Here is a 25,566-nt window from a genome sequence, read left to right as displayed (position 1 = left end):
GGGTGGGGGGGCAGTACATCTAAGAAGGACAGCTCCAGACTGGAGAAACTGATAAGGCGTGCCGGTTCTACGATCGGAATAAAACTGGACTCACTGGTGACGGTGGCAGAGAAAAAGACTGTGGAAAAACTAGTGAGCATCCTTTATATGAATGGCGCTTGACAGCGTCATACTTGTCAACCCTCCCGATTTTTCTGGCAGACTACGAATTGCAAGGCAACTGTTCTCTCGAACGTGCCGTGATGGTACAGCATTCAGCGCCCACTACAACCAGTGTGCCGGCCCAGCCACACGTTGTATGGGGCTTCTGCTTGCTCACGTAAGTGACAGCAAGGCATACTTGGTCAACAACCACACAGGTTACACTGACGGTGGCGGTATAAAAAACTTTAACACTCTTACTAATAATGCGCCACACTGTGAACCCACACCAAACAAGAATGACAAACACATCTGCACCTTAACACAACATAAACACAACAGAACAAATACCCAGAATCCCATGCAGCCCTAACTCTTCCGGGCTACATTATACACCCCCGCTTGGGGGTTTGGTGGTAGCAGGGGTGTATAATGTAGCCCGGAAGAGTCAGGGCTGCATGGGATTCTGGGTATTTGTTCTGTTGTGTTTATGTTGTGTTAGGGTGCAGATGTTCTCCCGAAATGTGTTTGTCATTCTTGTTTGGTTTTGGTTCACAGTGTGGCGCATTATTAGTAAGAGTGTTAAAGTTGTTTCATATGGCCACCGTCAGTGTAACCTGTGTGGCTGTTGACCAAGTATGCCTTTCTCACTTACTGTACAAGCAGGAGATGCATATAACAAGGGGCTGGGCCGGCACGCTGTTTATACAGATTGTAGAGGGCGTTGAATGCTGTACCATCATGGCACGCCCTTAGTATTATTGTAAGGGTGAAAATCGGAGAATATTAATCCCGGGAGTTTTCTGCGAGAGGCACTGAAATCCGGAAGTCTCCCGGGAAAATCGGGGGGGTCGGCAAGTATGCAGCTGAGCCGCATGCGGCTCCGGAGCCACGGGTTGCCGACCCCTGCACTAAATGAATGGCCATGAAACACTACACACACATACAGTACATAGAATAAAGTGTGTTTGTGTTGTTTGTGTTTTTCCCAGAAGAACTTCCCCCTCAGTTAGGGGGGAACTCCATTTTGAAGCAGAAGACTATACAGCCCCCCCACATAAAAAAGGAAGAGGAGGAACTCTGCATCACTCAGGAGGGAGAGTATCTTCTAGGACGAGAGGAAGCTGATCACACAGACTTTCCACTGACTGTTGTCTCTGTGAAGATTGAAGATGATGAAGAGAAACCACAAGTAGACAACCTCTTAGCTCCACTATCAGATAGTGAGGCTGAAGACGAGATTGAAGTACCTTTGAGCAGCGATACAGACTGTGAAGATGATGTGAGGACTCACACTGACAACAAACACTCTGGATGCTCTAAAAAGAACAGAGGTAAAAAATGTTTCAGCTGCTCAGTTTGTGAGAAAAGCTTCACTAGAAACAGCAATTTGAAAGAACACATGAGCACACACACAGGAGAAAAAACATTTAGCTGCTCAGTTTGTGGTAAAACCTTTGTTTCCAGACAACGTTTGACTCAACACACCATGACACACACAGGAGAAAAACCATTCAACTGTTCAATTTGTGGTAAAAGCTTTTCTATAAAGACCAATTTGACACAACACATGAGAACACACACAGGAGAAAAAACATTCCATTGTTCAGTTTGTGGCAAAAGCTTTTCTCGAAAGAGCAATTTGACTCGTCACTTGAGAACACAAACAGAAGGAGAAACATTTAACTGTTCAATTTGTGGCAAAAGCTTTTCTCGAAACATAAACTTGACTCAACACATGAGAACGCACACAGGAGAAAAACCATTTACCTGTTCAGTTTGTGGTAAAAACTTTTCTATAAAGAGCAACTTGACTCAACACTTGAGAACACACACAGGAGATAATCCATTTAAGTGTTCAGTTTGTGGTAAAAGCTTTAGTCAAAAAATCAATTTGACCGAACACATGAGAACACACACAGGAGAAAAAACATTTAAATGCTTAGTTTGTGATAAAAGCTTTTCTCATAGCAGCAGTTTGACTCCACACATGAGAACACACAGAGGAGAGAAACCATTTAGTTGCTCTGTTTGTGGTAAATGCTTTGTTTCCAGACAGGGTTTGACTCGACACATAATGACACACACTGGACTAAAACCCTTTAATTGTTCAGTTTGTGGTAAAAGCTTTTGTCGAAACAGTGATTTGACCCAACACATGAGAAGACACACTGAAGAAAAACCATTTAGTTGTTCATTCTGCAGTAAAAGGTTCCATTGCAATGCATATGCGGTAAGACATATAAGAACACACTTGGGAGAATAGGCATTCCGCTGGTTAGTTTGTGGAATGTTGCATATATTTGTGGCGACATCCTCTTAAAGACAGGACCTCCTTGAAATAAGTTAACTGCTTCTTTCACAATTAACAGACTGGTACACATTGGGTTTATCTGGAGCATAATCTTCTCATAACCCAAGTCTTCTGTGTATCTGAATCTTTCCTGAATAGTAAGATAGATGATGCTTGCAGTGCTTGGTTACTCTTTCAGTCGAGACAGACCTGATGACTCTAACTGGGGAGGAATATAGTCTTCTTCAGTGAGGCTTTTACCTCCTCCAGAATGTCTGACTTTGAACACCAACAACATGTATCGATCTGCCTGAAACTACACCCTCCAGGTCACCTGGGGCCTTATGTATTAAGACTTGCGTAGATTTCCTACAAGTAGTGGCGTATGCCCAAACCTAGAATAGGTCCTGAATACATACAAATTCAGATGTATTGACATAAACTCATGCAATAATCCATGCTCATTACTTTTATACATCCCAAATAATGTGGAATTGAGCACGCACATTCATGTCACGCCCTCATTTAAATAGGCAAATCATCTATAAATTAGCCATGCGCCTGTGATCTCCCACTCTGCAAACACAAAGATATTCAGCAAGAAGGGGACAAAGAATAATTTCACCGACAATGAGTTAGAGGTGCTTCTTGCTGGAATGTACAAATGTTCTCTATTTTACTTTTGTTGCAAGTGTAACAGGCGTGCATTATCTTTACCAGTTCAATGCCTTTTTGGGTGCACATCCGTTAACCCATGTATGTTCTGCATTGTGTTCTTTGTTTACTGGGACACGGACCACGGCCAGCTACTGGTCGCTCATTTTATCGAAGACAGGATGGTGGATTTGTCTGAACAAATCAACAAAAGACTCAATAAGGCTGTGTAACATACATACAGTCTCCTCCACACAGCACACGGGTTTCAAGCTCCTTTTACCAAATAAACACAAAGAAAACCCTGTAAACTATTGTTTACAAAGTTTGTATATTCGATTGACACATTAACTTCATGTTCACATCTTTGACATTCACAGTATTGCATGTATAAAACAAAGTTTGCATTGTTGAAAAACCAAAATAAATGTTCAAAAATGACGAGTAAAATAATACATTACCTCCTTTAAGCGAGTCCACCCGGGACTGAGAGGAGCACAAGAGTGATGACACAAGCGATTTCTTAAAGAGATAGTACATGTATTAAAGCTTAAGTCTGTATTGCTTGTGTTCTGTCATGTGACTTCTTCCCGGAAGTGAAAAACAGCACTACGCCAACTCTCTAAGTACGCAAGGGGCCTAAATCTTCCTGCAAAAAGGTTGCATTTCGGGATTCAACTTCACTTCTCGTGTTTTCTGCCTTGCCGTTGTTGCACTCGCCGTTTACATGTACGAGTGTTTTTCCCCGACTTTATCAAAATATAATCTCAACATTGTGTGTGTGCTGAAAGCTACATTTATGATTGCTGCCTTTGGTAAAAGCTCAACTATTTTAGGTTTTATTCACATTTGACCAGTTGGTGCTTTACTAAACACTCGTAGCAAAAATGTGTTTTAAGAAATACAAATAATATCAAGTTGATACTTAAAGGCCTACTGAAACCCACTACTACCGACCACGCAGTCTGATAGTTTATATATCAATGATGAAATCTTAACATTGCAACACATGCCAATACGGCCGGGTTAACTTATAAAGTGCAATTTTAAAATTTCCTGCGAAACTTCCGGTTGAATTCGTCTAGGTATGATGACGTATGCGCGTGACGTCGATGGTTGAAACGGAAGTATTGGGACGCCATTGTATCCAATACAAAAAGCTCAGTTTTCATCGCAAAATTCCACAGTATTCTGGACATCTGTGTTGGTGAATCTTTTGCAATTTGTTTAATAAATAATGGAGACTGCAAAGTAGAAAGCTGTAGATGCGATCGGTGTATTAGCGTCTGACTACAGCAACACAACCAGGTGGACTTTGACTTGGATAGCAGACGCGCTATCCGACGCTAGCCGCCGACCGCATCGATGATCGGGTGAAGTCCTTCGTCGCTCCGTCGATCGCTGGAACGCAGGTGAGCTTCGGTGTTGATGAGCAGATGAGGGTTGGCGTAGGTGGATAGCTAATGTTTTTATCATAGCTCTGTCGAGGTCCGTAGCTAAGTTAGATTCAATGGCGTCGTTAGCAACAGCATTGTTAAGCTTCGCCAGGCTGGAAAGCATTAACCGTGTAGTTACAGGTCCATGGTTTAATAGTATTGTTGATCTTCTGTCTCTCCTTCCAGTCAGGGGTTTATTTATTTTGTTTCTATCTGCAGTTAAGCCCGATGCTATCACGTTAGCTCCGTAGCTAAAGTGCTTCACCGATGTATTGTCGTGGGGATAAAAGTCACTGTGAATGTCCATTTCGCGTTCTCGACTCTCATTTTCAAGAGGATATAGTATCCGAGGTGGTTTAAAATACAAATCCGTGATCCACAATAGAAAAAGGAGAGAGTGTGGAATCCAATGAGCCCTTGTACCTACCGTATTTTCCACACCATAAGGCGCCCTGGGTTATAAGCCGCGCCTTCAATGAACGGCATATTTCAAAACTTTGTCCACCTATAAGCCGCCCCGTGTTATAAGCCGCATCTAACTGCGCTAAAGGAATGTCAAAAAAACAGTCATATAGGTCAGTCAAACTTTAATAATATATTAAAAACCAGCGTGATGTGGGCGCGCATGGAGTCGTATATCAACATGGACGGAGCTGCGTGAAAAAAGCCACCCGGCCTCTTCGCGTAAACTTACCTTAACCACTCGCTCATCTTTTCTTCATCCATCATCCCTTCGAGTTAGCTTTTATGATGACGCCGGCTGGAAAGGTCTCTTTTGGCAAGGTCTTCCTTTTGAATATCACCATGGGTGGAAGTTTCTGGCCATTAGCATGGCAAGCTAGAACCACAGTGAAGGATGACTTCTCATTCCCTGTTGTGCGAATATTCACCGTACGTGCTCCCGTTGTATCCACAGTGCGGTTCACAGGAATATCAAAAGTCAGTGGAACCTCGTCCATGTTGATAATGTTCTCTAGCCGGATCTTTTTTTCAGCTATCTTGTTTTTACAATATGCACGGAAAGTAGCCAGCTTTTCTTGAAAGTCTTTAGGCAGTTGCTGTGAAATAGTAGTCCGTGTGCGGATGGAGAGATTGCGTCTTTTCATGAACCGGATCCCTGTCGCTTAGTAGGAGCCATTTTGTGGTCTTTACAGATGTAAACACACAAAGGAAATGAAACGTAATATCCGCACGCTTCTTCTTCTTCTACGCGGGCGGGTGGTTGCTTACAGTAGAAGAAGAAGCGCTTCCTGTTCTATGGGGGCGGGTGCTTACCTTGGCGGTTGCTTGCGTAGAAGAAGAAGCACTTCCTCTTCTACGGGGAAAAAAGATGGCGGCTGTTTACCGTAGTTGCGAGACCGAAACTTTATGAAAATGAATCTTAATATTAATCCATATATAAAGCGCACCGGGTTATAAGCCGCACTGTCAGCTTTTGAGTAAATTTGTGGTTTTTAGGTGCGGCTAATAGTGCGGAAAATACGGTAAGTTACGGTCAGAGCGAAAAAAGATGCGTCCTGCACTGCACTCTAGTCCTTCACTCTCACGTTCCTCATCCAGGAATCTTTCATCCTGGCTCAAATTAATGGGGTAATCGTCGCTTTCTCGGTCCGAATCGCTCTCGCTGCTGGTGTAAACAATGGGGAAATGTGAGGAGACTTTCAACTTGTGACGTCACGCTACTTCCAGTACAGGCAAGGCTTTTTTTAATCAGCGACCAAAAGTTGCGAACTTTATCGTCGATGTTCTCTACTAAATCCTTTCAGCAAAAATATGGCAATATCGCGAAATGATCAAGTATGACACATAGAATGGATCTGCTATCCCCGTTTTAATAAAACAAATTCATTTCAGTAGGCCTTTAAATGGGAAATACCAAACGTTAAAAGTATATCAAACAAACTTTTAACGGAGTGATCACTGGAAACGTGTGCGTTCTTCGACTCCGCTCTCTTTGACTGGAGTGTGTACCACTTTCAACCTCGTTTCGTAAAATCTTGCACTCTTCCGCCCTTTTTGATTACCTCTCAAGGAACTCTGAAGTAACTTTTATCCTTTTTCGCGATTTGAACGGTTCGCACAGTCAAAAACAAGGCAATTATCGGGCATTTTTCTACGAGAAAGGCTTAATGGTGCCTAGTACCCATTGAGAACAGACGCTGGCTTGACCACCAGACGTCATGTAAATTTAAGCAACACAACATTTTATTTTGGAAATAAAATCAGTCTGAGGAGTAATTGTTTGACATTTCTTTATTCAAACAACATCCCCTCTGTGTGTCACCAAAGTATCCACAGCTTGTAGAAATGTGCGTACGACAGCCATGAAGTTGGCCTGACGCACCGCACATTTACACCTTTAGTTCACTCTCCATACATCTCTACTTTGACGTGAAAAAGGGCGTACGCCTGCAAAATACACTTCAAAGTCTAATGGCCCTGATGGTATCTCAGCAACTGTACCTAAAAGCTGTGCGCTGGAGTTTGGCCCAGTACTTGCCAAACTCTTACAGATACACAGTACAGGCCAAAAGTTTGGACACACCTTCTCATTCAATGCATTTTCTTTATTTTCATGACTATTTACATTGTAGATTGTCACATCAAAACTATGAAAGAACACATGTGGAGTTATGTACTTAACAAAAAAAGGTGGAATAACTGAAAACATGTTGTGTATTCTAGTTTCTTCAAAATAGCCACCCTTTGCTCTGATTACTGTTTTGCACACTCTTGGCATTCTCTCCATGAGCTTCAAGCACACCTTCTCATTCAACGCGTTTTCTTTATTTTAATAACTATTTACATTGTGGCATCAAAACTATGACACCTGTGAAGTGAAAACCATTTCAGGTGACTACCTCATGAAGTTCATCGAGAGAATGCCAAGAGTGTGTGCAAAGCAGTAATCAGAGCAAAGGGTGGCTATTTTGAAGAAACTAGAATATACAACATGTTTTCAGTTATTTCACCTTTTTTTGTTAAAGGGGAACATTATCACAATTTCAGAAGGGTTAAAACCATTAAAAATCAGTTCCCAGTGGCTTATTTTATTTTTCAAAATTTTACCCATCACGCAATATCCCTAAAAAAAGCTTCAAAGTGCCTGATTTTAACCATCGTTATATACACCCGTCCATTTTCCTGTGACGTCACATAGTGATGCCGATACAAACAAACATGGCGGATAGAACAGCAAGCTATAGCGACATTAGCTCGGATTCAGACTCGGATTTCAGCGGCTTAAGCAATTCCACAGATTACGCATGTATTGAAACGGATGGTTGTAGTGTGGAGGCAGGTAGCGAAAACGAAATTGCAGAAGAAACCGTATGCAAGCGAAACCGACGAAAACGACACGACAGCCAGCGACACGGGAGAAAGCGAGGACGAATTCGGCGATCGCCTTCTAACCAACGATTGGCATGTGTTTGTTTGGCATTAAAGGAAACTAACAACTATGAACTAGGTTTACAGCATATGAAATACATTTGGCAACAACATGCACTTTGAGAGTGCAGACAGCCCAATTTTCATCAATTAATATATTCTGTAGACATACCCTCTGTCCAGTTTTGGAGTTGATGTCAGCAGGCCAAGGAAGCTAGGGTCGATATTCTTCTCTTGATCATCTTCGGTGGCATAAGGGACGGTGTGAGCCAAGACATCCAGGGGGTTTAGCTCGCTCGTCTGCGGGAACAAACTGCCGCCATTGCTTGCCGTTCTACCGAGGTCCTTTGTCCCTGAATTGCTCACACACTCCGGCAGATTCAATGGGGGTCTGGCGGCAGATTTATTTGACTTTATCGTTGGAAATGCATCTGCTTTGAGTGTCGCAGGATATCCACACATTCTTGCCATCTCTGTTGTAGCATAGCTTTCGTCGGTAAAATGTGCGGAACAAACGTCCAATTTCTTGCCACTTTCGCATCTTTGGGCCACTGGTGCAACTTGAATCCGTCCCTGTTCGTGTTGTTAAAGTTAAAGTTAAAGTACCAATGATTGTCACACACACACTAGGTGTGGTGAAATTTGTCCTCTGCATTTGACCCATCCCCTTGTTCACCCCCTGGGACGGTGAGGGGAGCAGTGGGCAGCAGCGGTGCCGCGCCCGGGAATAATTTTTGGTGATTTAACCCCCAATTCCAACCCTTGATGCTGAGTGCCAAGCAGGGAGGTAATGGGTCCCATTTTTTTTTATAGTCTTTGGTATGACTCGGCCGGGGTTTGAACTCACAACCTACCGATCTCAGGGCGGACACTCTAACCACTAGGCCACTGAGTAGGTACACCCTCCGACAACACACCGACGAGGCATGATGTCTCCAAGGTACGGAAAACAGTCGAAAAAACGGAAAATAACAGAGCTGATTTGACTCGGTGTTTGAGAAAATGGCGGATTGCTTCCCGATGTGACGTCACAATGTGACGTCATCGCTCCGAGAGCGAATAATAGAAAGGCATTTAATTCGCCAAAATTCACCCATTTAGAGTTCGGAAATCGGTTAAAAAAATATATGGTCTTTTTTCTGCAACATCAAGGTATATATTGACGCTTACATAGGTCTGGTGATAATGTTCCCTTTTAAGTACATAACTCCACATGTGTTCTTTCATAGTTTTGATGTGACAATCTACAATGTAAATAGTCATGAAAATAAAGAAAACACATTAAATGAGAAGGTGTGTCCAAACTTTTGGTTTGTACTGTATCTGGACACAAAGACCGTTCCATGGTTCTGGAAATAAGTCCATGTTATTGATAACTGTACCTATGAAAGGGAAAAAAGCAAGCTCTGGTAACTATAATCTTACATGTTTGAGGCCCATTATATCCAAAGCCTAATATGTTTACAAACATCAAATTCTATCTGATAACCAGTACACATTCCGTGAGAAGCGATCAAAAATGTTATTGTTTTCTTACGCCACCGAGTGGTGGAACGATGCTCCTGACACGCAACAAGAAATTAGAGTTCTTGTCTTAGACATAAAGAAAGTGTTTGATTGAGAAAACTGACCTCATTTTGTATCCAAAGAGACCGACATGGTGAGGTATCATCTTTCTCAACAGTCATCAGTCCGTGGGACTGGATGGTTCCACTTTTTCAGCACTGTCCCCTTTCTGCAGGTCAATCACATCCTTACTTTTTTGTTGGTTTTAACTAGAGATGTCCGATAATATCGGACTGCCGATATTATCAGCCGATAAATGCTTTAAAATGTAATATCGGAAATTATCGGTATCGGTTTCAAAAAGTAAAATGTATGACTTTTTAAAAGGCTGCTGTGTACACGGACGTAGGGAGAAGTACAGAGCGCCAATAAACCTTAAAGGCACTGCCTTTGCGTGCCGGCCCAATCACATATTATCTACGGCTTTTCACACACACAAGTGAATGCAAGGCATACTTGGTCAACAGCCATACAGGTCACACTGAGGGTGGCCGTATAAACAACTTTAACACTGTTACAAATATGCGCCACACTGTGAACCCACACCAAACAAGAATGACAAACATATTTCGGGAGAACATCCGCATTGAACACAACAGAACAAATACCCAGAACCCCTTGCAGCACTAACTCTTCCGGGACACTACAATATACACCCCCGCTACCCTCTACCCGCCCACCCCACCTCAACCTCCTCATGCTCTCTCAGGGAGAGAATGTCCCAAATTCCAAGCTGCTGTTTTGCAGTTAAAAAAAAAAAAATGCACTTTGTGACTTCAATAATAAATATGGCAGTGCCATGTTGGCATTTTCTTCCATAACTTGAGTTGATTTATTTTGGAAAACCTTGTTACATTGTTTAATGCAGCCAGCGGGGCATCACAACAAAATTAGGCATAATAATGTGTTAATTCCACGAGTGTATATATCGGTATCGCTTGATATCAGAATCGGTAATTAAGAGTTGGACAATATCGGCAAAAAAGCCATTATCGGACATCTCTAGTTTTAACAATTTTTTTCCCTTATGATGGACATAAGGACTCTGAAGTAACATTTAAAAAAATAATAGAACACATTTCCACAGGTGTTTCAAGATGTTTATTTTCTTCCATTTTATGGAATTATTTTGGTTTATGTGACGTTACGTGTGTTCACTTCCTGTTGTATGTAGACACGCCATGTATGGATCTTCATATTTACCTTTACTGTATAGTAGTTGTGTTGTAATGTCTTACTTTGTCTGGCTATTAATGATAGTCTGGCAACTACTGAAGGTATTTTTCTTATGACCACATTTTGAAGATGTATAGAAGATATTTGTACTTATATAATCACTCTGTTGCCGTTCTAAAAGACGTGTTTGTTTAGTGTATGTTTTTGTATCACTTTCTCTAAATAAAGAGGACGTTTTTGAAAAACTGAGCATCACCAGTCCGTGAGTTTATCCGAGTGCGGTTATCAGTAACAATTGTACGATCATTTTCATTTGAAGCAGTAAAACTGTCGGATCTTTTCAAGCAACTTTATTGTCATACCAGCAAACATGAGATGGTACTGAATTTAGTACTACAAGAACAATAGTACATACATAATAGTTCAAATATAATGGGATATACAGTACAGAACAGTAGTGTGGAGGGAGGTGTGGCCAGCAGGAGCAAAGGTCACCGCCTCTGTCTGTGGTGCTGAGGACGAGCACCATCGGATGGAGGCGGGGCATGTGCTGACGGCGAGACACAGCTGACAAGTGATTAGATTTCCCAGGTGGTACGTGTTAATCTAATCATCTGTTGTCTTTAACAGTACGCTATAGCCAACATTCACCAGGAGATGGCAACAGACAAACATAGATCACTCTATTACATTCCTCCCCTTTTATAAATGTAGAAGTTACTCAAAATAAATAAACAACCCAACCAAAAAATGCAGCAGCTCAATTAAAAAACTGTACTTAAGCCACATTCTTTTTTCTTTTTTTTTTAGTACTGAACTCTTAACCCTCATTTGTAAACAATAACATGCTTATTATACAAAACAGTATTTGTACACCTTTAACACAGATTTGTATACTGTCTTCAGAGATTCAGTTTTTTTGGTGGTACTCGAAACCTTTCTGGGTACCTGCGAAAGGGTGTTCAGCATGGTTAGAAAAATAGTGACAGAGAATAGAACAAGGATGGACAATTCAACCCTTAACTCAACAATGAGTAGATGAGTGTTATGTGTGTGTATATGTGGAAATAAATGAACACTGAAATTCAAGTATTTATTTTATTTATATATATATATATATATATATATATATATATATATATATATATATATATATATATATATATATATATATATACAGGGGCGCCGAAAAGGGGGGGTAAAGGAGACGGATTCTCGGGGCCTGTGATGGAGGGGGGCCCAGAGAGGCCCCTATTGATGATGAAATTATAATACAGAAAAAATAATGACACTGTGTTGGGGGCCCTGTAAAGATTCTTTTCATGGGGCCCAAAATCCCTAGCGGCGCCCCTGTATATATATATATATATATATATATATATATATATATATATATATATATATATATATATATATATATATATATATAATACTTGACTTGGTGAATTCTAGCTGTAAATATACTCCTCCCCTCTTAGCCACGCCCCCAACCACGCCCCCCACCTCCCTAAATCAGAGGTCTCAAGGTTGGCAAGTATGATTTAGTTGTCAATTGTACGGAATATGTACTTCACTGTGCAATCTACTAATAAAAGTTTCAATCAATCAATCAAATTGTTAATGTTTATGTTGCGGTTCTCTTTTTCTATTATGTAAGCTTTTCTTTTTATTAAGAAAATAAAAACATTCAAAAATCACAGCACGTGACCTCGCAGAAACAAAACAAAAAATAAGGAAAGAATGAAAGGTCGTTGGCCTCGCACATGCGCAGAACCGACCGTATTTCCGGAAGTGACAGGCTCGGTGAGGAGCAAGATGGCGGACTGAGTAGCTGTGGATTGCCCGTTTCAAACTGCTGTGTGAAGTCACAGCAAATATAGAAACACATACATCAATGATTCGACTTTTCTAAAGCGCCCGAAACGGAAGTTGAGTTCGGCGCGATGGAGTGTTATGTGAAGTGAAGATTGAAGACGTGATAGAAGATGGACGACTACTGCTATGCTAAGATGGCGACGTCCGCTAAAAGAGAACATGAAAGAGAATCAACTTCCAGCAAATCACCAACGGAGATAAAGACGAAAGATGAAGGTGAGTGAGTTGAAAACTATCATGAGCCCCGAAATGAGTATTCATGAGAAATGAGCCGACCTTGTTGAAGAATGTAAAGAAAGAGCCGCCATGATTGTTAGCTTGAAGAAGGCAGTGGAGTTCACATCAGAGGAGATGAAAGAATGCAAAAGTCAAATTTACAAACCGGAAGAGCAAAAACAAACGCTTGTTTAAAAAAAATAATGATTTGAAAGAAGAGATTTGGGGAAGAATAAGTGATGTGCTTTTTTGATTGATTGATTGAAACTTTTATTGACCACTAAATGGTAACACCCCAAATTGATTCATGATACAGATATATACTATCATCATAATACAGTCATCACACAAGATAATCATCAGAGTATATACATTGAATTATTTACATTATTTACAATTCTGGGTGTGGGATATGGAGGGGTGGGGGTTAGGTTTGGTTGATATCAACACTCCAGTCATCAACAATTGCATCATCAGAGAAATGGATATTGAAACAGTGTAGGACTGACTTGGTAGGATATGTACAGCAAGTAGTGGACACAGAGAGAGCAGTGACGTGCAGTCACTAGAGGCAGGTGAGGCAGGGCCTCACCTGCCATCATGGAAAGAAAAAAAAATGTAAAAAGAAAAAAAAAATTGTTATATGTATCCAGTGATTATACTAAAGTTATTTTCCATTTAACTTCACCAGTTTTAGATTATTTGTATTCAAAATCGCTGAATTTTCACATTCAAATACTGAGAAGAGACGGTGCGGTGATCAGCAGACAGTTGAGGCACGTCACTCAGCGCCTCAACATGGATTGCGCAATGACTCAGCTAACTGCTGGCCTGCTGTGCAGTGAGACCGTATTGCTATATGAATTATATTATACATTTCCATAGTTTAGTTAGCTGAGGTATATAATGTACAGTGTATTTTGTCAACAACTGTCAATCATCAATCAATCAATGTTTATTTATATAGCCCTAAATCACAAGTGTCTCAAAGGGCTGCACAAGCCACAACGACATCCTCGGTACAGAGCCCACATAAGGGCAAGGAAAAACTCACCCCAGTGGGACGTCGATGTGAATGACTATGAGAAACCTTGGAGAGGACCGCATATGTGGGTAACCCCCCCCCCCCTCTAGGGGAGACCGAAAGCAATGGATGTCGAGTGGGTCTGACATAATATTGTGAGAGTCCAGTCCATAGTGGATCCAACATAATAGTAAGAGTCCAGTCCATAGTGGGGCCAGCAGGACACCATCCCAAGCGGAGACGGGTCAGCAGCGCAGAGATGTTCCCAGCCGATGCACAGGCGAGCGGTCCACCCCGGGTCCCGACTCTGGACAGCCAGCACTTCATCCATGGCCACCGGACCTGTGCCCCCCCCTCCACAAGGAATAGGGGAGCAGAGGAGAAAAGAAAAGAAACGGCAGATCAACTGGTCTAACAGGGGGGCTATTTAAAGGCTAGAGTATACAAATGAGTTTTAAGATGGGACTTAAATGCTTCTACTGTATGTGTGTAACGTATTTTTTGTGCTGAGCATTCATAAAACGGCTGCAAAAGACGTACTGGCTGAGGCTCGCAGTAATCCGGCCTCCTGGTGGTAGAGGGCGCTAGTGATCTCAGAGATCATTCCCTCGGCCGCAGAAGAAGTGAGAACAAGCAACAGTTAGCAAGTCAAGTGCAGCGGTCGTTTATTATTTCCTCTCACCTGAACTTTTATTAAAAACATGGAGTATTACATATGTAAAATAAAACGTTTTTTTAAACTGGACTTTAAATGGAAGCAGGAGGTAATAATCAAATGTAGACCAACGCCAAAGCTAAAAGGTTTGCTTCAGACTTCGGGACAGAAGACCCGTTCTTTTCAAACGGCGTGGTACACACGCAAAGGCTGGCTGTGTGGATGTCCAGCAAGAAAGGTAAGACCATAAGAATGTTTTTTTTTTTATTAAATGTGCTTTTTTGTGTGCTACAGTTTGTATTTGTAAAGAATGCTGGTATGAGCTTTTAAACATAACCCGTTAAGTGCTGCCAATCAAATGGTGAATAAGATACTCTTTAGGGTTCATATGTTTGTAAATCTGACTGTGATGAAGTCAGTGCCTCACCAGCCATCAACCTCACCGCACGTCACTGAGAGAGAGAGATCAGAAAGTATAAGAAAAAGTGTCTACATTTGATTATTTACATTTGATTATTTACAATCCGAAGAGATATGATGTGGAAGGGAGGGTGTTAGTTTAGGGTTGAAGTTGCCTGGAGGTGTTCTTTTAGTGCGGTTTTGAAGGAGGATAGAGATGCACTTTCTTTTACACCTTTTGGGAGCTCATTCCATATTGATGTGGCATAGAAAGAGAATGAGTTAAGCCCTTTGTTAGATCGGAATCTGGGTTTAACGTGGTTAGTGGAGCTCCCCCTGGTGTTGTGGTTATGGCGGTCATTAAGGAAGTAGTTTGACATGTACTTCGGTATCAGGGAGGTGTAGCGGATTTTATAGACTAGGCTCAGTGCAAGTTGTTTTACTCTGTCCTCCACCCTGAGCCAGCCCACTTTGGATAACTTAAATTTGGAACACAGCATCATCATTTTCACAGCTTCTTGGTTGTTAGAGGTAGAGAGTGTTTTAACGTAGAGTTCTAATTCTTTTTTAAAGGCACACAAAACAGGTCGGGTATTGAAGGGGAACATTATCACAATTTCAGAAGGGTTAAAACCATTAAAAATCAGTTCCCAGTGGCTTATTTTATTTTTCGAAGTTTTTTTCAAAATTTTACCCATCACGCATCAAGCTTCAAAGCAGGCCCGGCCCTAACCAATCTGGCGCCCCCCCCCCCCCCCCCCCCCCCCCCCCCCCCCCCACAAGAAACCAAATAGCTTTATCTTTGACCTTTTTTTTTTACTTACAACTATACCTAATATATAAAGGGGTGGACAAGTGACTATTACCTGCAGGGCAAACATTAGCTAACCAGAAGGCAATAACAATGTAAACAAAAAACACCTGCTTAAAAGATCTAATACCTGAGGAATGTAAGGTGGGAGTACAGTAATTACCTAACGTTACATTATTATTTTCCATAACAATTTAGCCCCCTCCACAATATTAACCCGACGTTAAAACAGAACTAGCTATTTATTGATTAGCAATTGCCGAATCATGTAACATTAGCTTAATGCTAACAAGCCAGGTTACTATCACATTCTGTAACAGACAAATAATTTCATGTAGGCTAACGTTACCTACCTGCTACCTCTGTCTTTTCTCGTTTCTACTCCTCTTCTTTTCTCTTTTTTCTTCCTTGGGCACCTGACAGTTTTGGCCGTTTTGACATCTTGTGTTGATTTTTTGATGTGGTGACGTCCAAAAAGAGTCATGATACGGGAAGGGAGGGGGGGGGGGGTCGTAATGTTGTAACAAATAATATTTCTATTAAATAGGCTTTACTTTGCATTTTAATTAACGTGGGATTATTTTTTGTATTTAGAAATAATAGTACCAACTTTTTCTTTTTTTCTTTTTTTTTTCTCCAACATTTGTGGCACTGGCGTGGCGCCCCCTGATGGACGGCGCCCTTAGCATTTGCCTATACGGCCTATGCCACGGGCCGGCCCTGCTTCAAAGTGCCTGATTTTAACCATCGTTATATACACCCGTCCATTTTCCTGTGACGTCACATAGTGATGCCAATACAAACAAACATGGCGCATAGAACAGCAAGCTATAGCGACATTAGCTCGGATTCAGACTCGGATTTCAGCGGCTTAAGCGATTCAACAGATTACGCATGTATTGAAACGGATGGTTGTAGTGTGGAGGCAGGTAGCGAAAACGAAATTGAAGAAGAAACTGAAGCTATTGAGCCATATCGGTTTGAACCGTATGCAAGCGAAATCGACGAAAACGACACGACAGCCAGCGACACGGGAGAAAGCGAGGACGAATTCGGCGATCGCCTTCTAACCAACGATTGGTATGTGTTTGTTTGGCATTAAAGGAAACTAACAACTATGAACTAGGTTTACAGCATATGAAATACATTTGGCAACAACATGCACTTTGAGAGTGCAGACAGCCCAATTTTCATCAATTAATATATTCTGCAGACATACCCTCATGTCAGCAGGCCAGGGAAGCTAGGGTCGATATTCTTCTCTTGATCATCTTGGGACGGTGTGAGCCAAGACATCCAGGGGGTTTAGCTCGCTCGTCTGCGGGAACAAACTGCCGCCATTGCTTGCCGTGCTACCGAGGTCCTTTGTCCCTGAATTGCTCACACACTCCGGCAGATTCAATGGGGGTCTGGCGGCAGATTTCTTTGACTTTATCGTTGGAAATGCATCTGCTTTGAGTGTCGCAGGATATCCACACATTCTTGCCATCTCTGTCGTAACATAGCTTTCGTCGGTAAAGTGTGCGGAACAAACGTCCAATTTCTTGCCACTTTCGCATCTTTGGACCACTGGTGCAACTTGAATCCGTCCCAGTTCGTGTTGTTACACCCTCCGACAACACACCGACGAGGCATGATGTCTCCAAGGTACGGAAAAGAGTCGAAAAAACGGAAAATTACAGCGCTGATTTGATTCGGTGTTTGTAATGTGTTTGAGAAATTGGCGGATTGCTTCCCGATGTGACGTCATCGCTCCGAGAGCGAATAATAGAAAGGCGTTTAATTCGCCAAAATTCACCCATTTAGAGTTCGGAAATCGGTTCAAAAAATATATGGTCTTTTTTCTGCAACATCAAGGTATATATTGACGCTTACATAGGTCTGGTGATAATGTTCCCCTTTAATCTAATTTATTAATACTATGAAGGATATTTTCTTGATGCTAACGAATAGTAATAATGCTACGCTCAAGCTGGTTAACCGTCATGTGAATTAAGCCGCAAAGAAGAAAACCAGAAGTTACGTCATATGCAACCCAGCAATTGTGTACTGGTCATTTGTTATAACACTGTGGTGGTCTTTGCGTTGTTCTATGCCATGGTTTTCCAGGGTGGGGCAGCACGGTCAGAGACAGGAACCGACCTAATAAACTGATTAAGAGAGCTTACTCCGTCCTAGGCTGCCCACCAGGCAGAATTGAGTCGATGGTTGACAGAAGGATGTTGACGAAGTTGACAGGCTTTCTGCGGGTCATTTGAAAGCATTCAAAGTCAATAAATAAATTAAGGCCTTAAATGGCACTTAAAAGTATACAATTTGATGTCCAGAGGCTTTAAACTTGCCATACAACTGTAGGACTCAGTCAATACGTCAATCAAACAATAAATGAAAATTAATTTAATAGCGTTACAATTGATAAATTGCTTCGTGTGTGTAAGTTGGCTAAAATGAGCAACTCTCGTGAGTGATGCACCTCGTGTAACCTACGGTGGCCTAGGATGGACAAACAAGGCAATTCTCACAACAGACCACAACTCTTATTCACTGACATTCCTCCAGTAAATGAATAAGAGTTCCTTCACTTTATACATAACTTGCTATCTACTGTTCCCATTTAAACAACTGTGAGAGTGTTAAAAAAAAAAAAATCTACAGTATTCAAGATTAAGATTTAAGACTCAGCCTATTTTTAATGCATTTAAAGGGCTTATTGGCATTTTTCCAATTATCATTCCATGACATGTCTTTTTCTATAATGTTTAAATCAATCATCTATTTCCTAACATGCATCATTTGCATTTCTAGTGTGATGTTCATTTACTATTCCATAAAACATTTGAACTATTTAAAAACATTTATCCTAAATTTAAAAAAAAAGAATTCTCCAGTTTGTGGCTATTTTTAGTCATGATTCCAGAGGATAATCATTTTCACGGCATGTTTTAAAGGCCTACTGAAAGCCACTACTACCGACCACGCAGTCTGATAGTTTATATATCAATGATGAAATCTTAACATTGCAACACATGCCAATACGGCCGGGTTAGCTTACTAAAGTGCAATTTTAAATTTCGCGCGAAATATCCTGCTGAAAACGTCTCAGTATGATGACGTCAGCGCGTGACGTCACGGATTGTAGAGGACATTTTGGGACAGCATGGTGGCCAGCTTTTAAGTCGTCTGTTTTCCACAGTATTCTGGACATCTGTGTTGGTGAATCTTTTGCATTTTGTTCAATGAACAATGGAGACAGCAAAGAAGAAAGCTGTAGGTGGGAAGCGGTGTATTGCGGCCGACTGCAGCAACACAAACACAGCCGGTGTTTCATTGTTTACATTCCCGGAAGATGACAGTCAAGCTTTACCATTGGCCCGTGGAGAACTAGGACAACAGAGACTCTTACCAGGAGGACTTTGAGTTGGATGCGCAGACGCGGTACCGTGAGTACGCATGCAGCTGCGGCTTCCAAACATTTGATCGCTTGCCCGTACGTGCGTGCCGCTATGTGCATGTCACGTACGTAACTTTGGGGACTTTGGGGAAACATATGTGCTGTATGAACTTTGGGGAGGTGAACGGTACTTTGGGCTGTGGGATTGAGTGTGTTGTGCAGGTGTTTGAGTTGTATTGGCGGGTTATATGGACGGGAGGGGGGAGGTGTTTGTTATGCGGGATTAATTTGTGGCATATTAAATATAAGCCTGGTTGTGTTGTGGCTAATAGAGTATATATATGTCTTGTGTTTATTTACTGTTTTAGTCATTCCCAGCTGAATATCAGGTCCCACCCGCCTCTCACAGCATCTTCCCTATCTGAATCGCTCCCACTGCCCTCTAGTCCTTCACTCTCACTTTCCTCATCCACAAATCTTTCATCCTCGCTCAAATTAATGGGGAAATCGTCGCTTCCTCGGTCCGAATTGCTCTCGCTACTGGTGGCCATGATTGTAAACAATGTGCAGATGTGAGGAGCTCCACAACCTGTGACGTCACGCTACTCGTCTGCTACTTCCGGTACAGGCAAGGCTTTTTTATCAGCGACCAAAAGTTGCGAACTTTATCGTCGATGTTCTCTACTAAATCCTTTCAGCAAAAATATGGCAATATCGCGAAATGATCAAGTATGACACATAGAATGGACCTGCTCTCCCTGTTTGAATAAGAAAATCACATTTTAGTAGGCCTTTAAAGAGCTAATATTTAAAAAATGACTTCAGGGTGTTTTATGTTGATCAACTATTTCAGAATTGGATGTTTTTGAAGTACTTTGTGGTTGGAATAGAGCTCCCATTGACTCCGTTTATGACTAGGAATGCATAAAAAATAGAAAACGTGTATTCTTGTCTTACATAGGGATTGTGAATAATAGGCCAAAATTAAAAAAAAGTGCAGTTCCCCCTTTAATAATTTGGATTGAAAGAACAGTGTGATGATTGACAGACGGAGCATTTTAATTGGCTATTGTATATGTCTGGTGCACGATATCAGAACACTGAATGCTTGGAATGCTACGTCCTGTGAACGTGCTCATGCTGTGAGCCAGAAAATGAATACATGTCGGGAAAATGGGGAACTGGACATTTATAAATAAATGATAAATGGGTTATACTTGTATAGCGCTTTTCTACCTTCAAGGTACTCAAAGCGCTTTGACAGTATTTCCACATTCACCCATTCACACACACATTCACACACTGATGGCGGGAGCTGCCATGCAAGGCGCTAACCAGCAGCCATCAGGAGCAAGGGGTGAAGTGTCTTGCCCAAGGACACAACGGACGTGACTAGGATGGTAGAAGGTGGGGATTGAACCCCAGTAACCAGCAACCCTCCGATTGCTGGCACGGCCACTCTACCAACTTCGCCATTTCAAGTTATATAAGCCTTGCTTGTTCAATATTTAATGCAAAACTTGTTTGGGTCCCTATTAAAAGGTTAATTTGTTCAACCTTGGCCCGCGGCTTTGTTCAGCTTCAAATTTTGGCCCACTCTGTATTTGAGTTCGACACCCCTTGCGATAGAGCATCCCTTATCTCTACGCCATCTTTATAAACACTGCAGCGTGTAATCTGCTACAGCAAGCGAGGGCGTCAAATCCCGTTGTGCACCTTTTGTGCTCTTTGTGATTTTGAATTTGTTACTTCATCTTTTAATTTTATTTCCCAAACTTTCTTGTCACACAATTTCAATACATCCTTAGTTTGTAGTATCCGAATGTCCATGAAACAGATGTTTTCTATTTTCTGTGATTTGAGTGCAATCACTCTGGCAAGGCACTAAATGAATGTCCATGAAACACTACACACTAGAGATGCGCGGATAGGCAATTATTTCATCCGCAACCGCATCAGAAAGTCGTCAACCATCCGCCATCCACCCGATGTAACATTTGATCAGAACCGCACCCGCCCGCACCCGCCCATTGTTATATATCTAATATAGACGATGCAAGGCATTAGTGAGGTTATAAAGCTTTTGCCTGTTAAAGAAAGGAGACTGATCCAATGCAGCACAGACATTCGCGTGCCACGCTGTCACGACCCAGACGCACACCAGTGCGCAATCATATGGGAGCCGCGCTGAGCGCACCTCCAAGCGCGTCTCGCTGCCGGCGACGGCCGGGTATGGGCCCGACGCTCCAGCGCCATCCATTTTCAGGGCTAGTTGATTCGGCAGGTGGGTTGTTACACACTCCTTAGCGGGTTCCGACTTCCATGGCCACCGTCCTGCTGTCTATATCAACCAGGGTGAGCCCCACCCCTTTCGTGAGCGCACTGCGCGCGGAGTGACCCCTGTTACGCGCCCCCGGCAACAGGGGTGGCGGGCAGGTAAGCTGCGCGGGCGGAGCGCGCGGAGTGACCCCTGTTACGAGCCCCCGGCCACGGGGGTGGCGGGCAGGTAATCTGCTTACCTGCTGCGCGTGACGCCGGCCGCGGCGAAGGCGGACGAGGCGGGGTGTCGGTGCGGTGGGCGCGGTGGTGACCCTGGACGTGCGTAGGGCCCTTCTCGCGGATCGCCTCAGCTACGGCTCCCGGTGGGGCCCTCTCGGGGGAAGGGGCCTCGGTCCCGGACCCCGGCGAGGCGTCCCTTCTCCGCTCCGTAAAAGTGTCCATCTCTTTTTTTTTTTTTCTTCTGTTGTGGCATATGCAGCAGGTGCCTGCTCGTTTTTCGTATGTGGGTAACAACATTTAACTATGTATATATACTTCCGAATTGGTTTAACTGCTACCCGCCTGAATCTATTTAAAATCTAATTTTTTTTTATTTCAACCGCCCGACCCGACCCGACCCGCGGATAAAATCTAATTTTTTTAAATTTCATCCGCCCGATCCGCGGATAATCCGCGGACTCCGCGGTTGTGCCCGCAAACCGCGCATCTCTACTACACACACATACAGTACCGTATTTTTCGGACTATAAGTCGCAGTTTTTTTCATAGTTTGGCCGGGCTACAGTGCGATTTGTATATGTTTTTTTCCTTATTTATTATGCATTTTCGGCAGGTGCGACTTATACTCCGAAAAATACAGTACATATAAGAAAGTGTGTAGCAAGTTTAAGGAGAAACATCTCATGGATCATGGCTGAGCTACAGTAAAGATTGTTTGTGTTGCTTGTGTCTTGTAGACATCCAGCAGCTGATTGGTCATCCAGTAGAATTCCCGCCTCAGCTGAAGGGAGGGGATTCCAATTTGAAGCAGGAGACTCCACAACCACCCCGCATTAAAAAGGAAGAGGAGGAACTCTGCATCACTCAGGAGGGAGAGTGTCTTTTTGGGTTGGCGGAAGCTGATCTCACCAAGTTTCCACTGACTGTTGTCTCTGTGAAGACTGAAGATGATGAAGAGAAACCACAACCAGACAACTTCTTGGCTCCACTATCAAATAGTGAGGCTGAAGACGAGGTTGAAGTAACTTTGAGCAGCGATACAGACTGTGAAGGTGATATGAGGACTCACACTGACACCAAACACTCTGAATGCTCTAAAAAGAAGAGAGGTAAAACATGTTTGAGTTGCTCAGTTTGTGCTAAAATCTTTATAAAAAAGAGCCTTTTAGCTGAACACATGAGAACACACACAGGAGAAAAACCATTTAAATGTTCAGCGTGCGGTAAAACCTTTTCCCAAAAGAGCAGTTTGACCCAACATATGAGAAAACACAATGAAGAAAAACCATATAATTGTTCAGTTTGCGTTAAAGGTTTTACAAAAAAGTGCCATTTGTCTCAACATATGAAAAAGCACACAGGAGAAAAGGCATATATTTGTTCAGTTTGTGGTAAAAGCTTTGGTTCCAGTACAGGTTTGACTCAACACATAATAACACACAATGAGCAAAAAACATTTAGTTGCTCCGTTTGTGGTAAAAGCTTCTTTCAAAAGACAAATTTAAATCAACACATGAGAATACACACAGGAGAGAAACCATTTAAATGTTCAATATGTGGTAAAAGTTTTTCTCAAAATAGCAGTTTGACTGAACACACCAGAATACACACAGGAGAAAAACCATTCAATTGCTTAGTGTGCGGCAAAAGCTTTTCTCAAAAGAGCAGTTTGACTCAACACATGAGAATACACACAGGAGAAAAACCATTTAAATGTTCAGTGTGTGGTAAAACATTCACCAAAAAGTGCCATTTGACTGAACACGTGAGAACACACACAATTATAAAAATGTTTAATTGCTCAGTTTGTGATGATAGCTTTAGTAAAAAGCACCATTTAACTGAACACATGAAAACACACACTGGAGGAAAAACATTCCATTGTTCAGTTTGTGGCAAAATCTTTGTATCCAAGCAAGGTTTGACTCGACACATAATGACACACACTGGATTAAAACCATATAATTGTTCAGTTTGTGGTAAAAGCTTTGCTTTAAAAACCAATATGACTCGACACCTGAGAACACACACCGGAGAAAAACCATTTAATTGCTCAGTTTGTTTGAAAAGCTTTTTTTCCGGAGATGGTTTGAACCGACATATATGGAATTTTAAACAGAATAAAACATTTAGTTGTTCAGTTTGTGGTAAAATATTACATCATAATGCAGATGCAGTAAAACACATAAGAACACACAAGGGAGAATAACCAATTAGCTGTTAAGTTTCTGGTATGTTGTTAATTTGTGGCAACATCCACCCAAATCCAGGACCTCCTCAAAATAAGTTCACTATTTCTTTCACAAATATCTGAAGGTCTTCGTACAAATGGGAATTTTCTGGAGCAAAGCTTGGTTATTTCTTCAGCAGACGAGACACACATGATGATTTTAGCTGGGGAGGAATTGTGGTCTTCTTCAGTTATGTTTTTACCGCCTCCTGAATGTCTGACTTTGAACACCAACAACATGAATCGATCTGCCTGAAACTGCACCTTCCAGGTTGCCTGGTGTTCATGTGTTAAGGGGAACATTATCACCAGACCTATGTAAGCGTCAATATATACCTTGATGTTGCAGGGAAAAAACATGTTTTTTTAACCGATTTCCGAACTCTAAATGGGTGAATTTTGGCGAATTAAACGCCTTTCTAATATTCGCTCTCGGAGCGATGACGTCACAACGTGGCGTTGCATCGGGAAGCAATCTGCCATTTTCTCAAACACCGAGTCAAATCAGCTCTGTTATTTTCCGTTTTTTCGACTGTTTTCCGTACCTTGGAGACATTATGCCTCGTTGGTGTGTTGTCGGAGGGTGTAACAACACGAACAGGGACGGATTCAAGTTGCACCAGTGGCCCAAAGATGCGAAAGTGGCAAGAAATTGGACGTTTGTTCCGCACACTTTACCGACGAAAGCTATGCTATGACAGAGATGGCAAGAATGTGTGGATATCCTGCGACACTCAAAGCAGATGCATTTCCAACGATAAAGTCAAAGAAATCTGCCGCCAGACCCCCATTGAATCTGCCCGAGTGTGTGAGCAATTCAGGGACAAAGGACCTCGGTAGCACGGCAAGCAATGCGGCAGTTTGTTCCCGCAGACGAGCGAGCTAAACCCCCTATCGACCCTAGCTTCCCTGGCCTGCTGACATCAACTCCAAAACTGGACAGATCAGCTTTCAGGAAAAGAGCGCGGATGAGGGTATGTCTACAGAATATATTAATTGATGAAAATTGGGCTGTCTGCACTTTCAAAGTGCATGTTGTTGCCAAATGTATTTCATATGCTGTAAACCTAGTTCATAGTTGTTAGTTTCCTTTAATGCCAAACAAACACATACCAATCGTTGGTTAGAAGGCGATCGCCCAATTCGTCCTCGCTTTCTCCCGTGTCGCTGGCTGTCGTGTCGTTTTCGTCGGTTTCGCTTGCATACGGTTCAAACCGATATGGCTCAATAGCTTCAGTTTCTTCTTCAATTTTGTTTTCGCTACCTGCCTCCACACTACAACCATCCGTTTCAATACATGCGTAATCTGTTGAATCGCTTAAGCCGCTGAAATCCGAGTCTGAATCCGAGCTAATGTTGCTATAGCTTGCTGTTCTTTCCTCCATGTTTGTTTGTGTTGGCTTCACTATGTGACGTCACAGGAAAATGGACGGGTGGTTATAACGATGGTTAAAATCAGGCACTTTGAAGCTTTTTTTTAGGGATATATGGGTAAAATTTTGAAAAAAACTTTGAAAAATATAATAAGCCACTGGTAACTGATTTTTAATGGTTTTAACCATTCTGAAATTGTGATAATGTTCCCCTTTAATGATGTACAATGTAAAATCTGAGCATATTGACACTATCCAAGAATTCCATCCAAAGTCTGAAATTATTGTTCTTGGAAATCTGAATGCCCATCATGAACGCTGTCTGATCATTGGCAATGTGTTCATGAGTTGGTTTTACTCAACAGTTTCCAGCAACTAGTTGATGATCCTGCAAGGATTGGGAAGGATGGAAATTGCCCCAAATGGCAAAAGAAGCG

The 25,566-nt window shown here is 42.1% G+C and overlaps 1 protein-coding gene across 6 annotated transcripts in view; it reads left to right on the top strand.

The window, feature by feature from the left end:
• Positions 1-24,048, top strand: part of LOC133619274 (uncharacterized) — a 75,920-nt gene extending 51,872 nt beyond the window's left edge. For 3 of the 6 annotated variants that reach the window (XM_072915397.1, XM_072915396.1, XM_061980224.1), the window contains exons 2-3: positions 1,134-1,475; positions 22,264-24,048. In XM_072915397.1, coding sequence (XP_072771498.1) covers positions 1,134-1,475; positions 22,264-23,735 — 1,814 coding nt within the window. In that variant the 3' untranslated portion in view covers positions 23,736-24,048. Of the gene's footprint in view, positions 1-1,133; positions 1,476-12,443; positions 12,748-22,263 lie in introns of those variants that run through there. The other 3 variants (XM_072915400.1, XM_072915398.1, XM_072915399.1) reach the window with 2 other exon arrangements.
• Positions 24,049-25,566: the final 1,518 nt, after the last annotated feature.

The sequence above is a fragment of the Nerophis lumbriciformis genome, linkage group LG20, assembly GCF_033978685.3.
Source record: "Nerophis lumbriciformis linkage group LG20, RoL_Nlum_v2.1, whole genome shotgun sequence".
NCBI lineage: Eukaryota > Metazoa > Chordata > Actinopteri > Syngnathiformes > Syngnathidae > Nerophis > Nerophis lumbriciformis.
The sequence above is the reverse complement of the archived record's forward strand: the minus strand, read 5'-3'. Positions and strand labels throughout refer to the sequence as shown.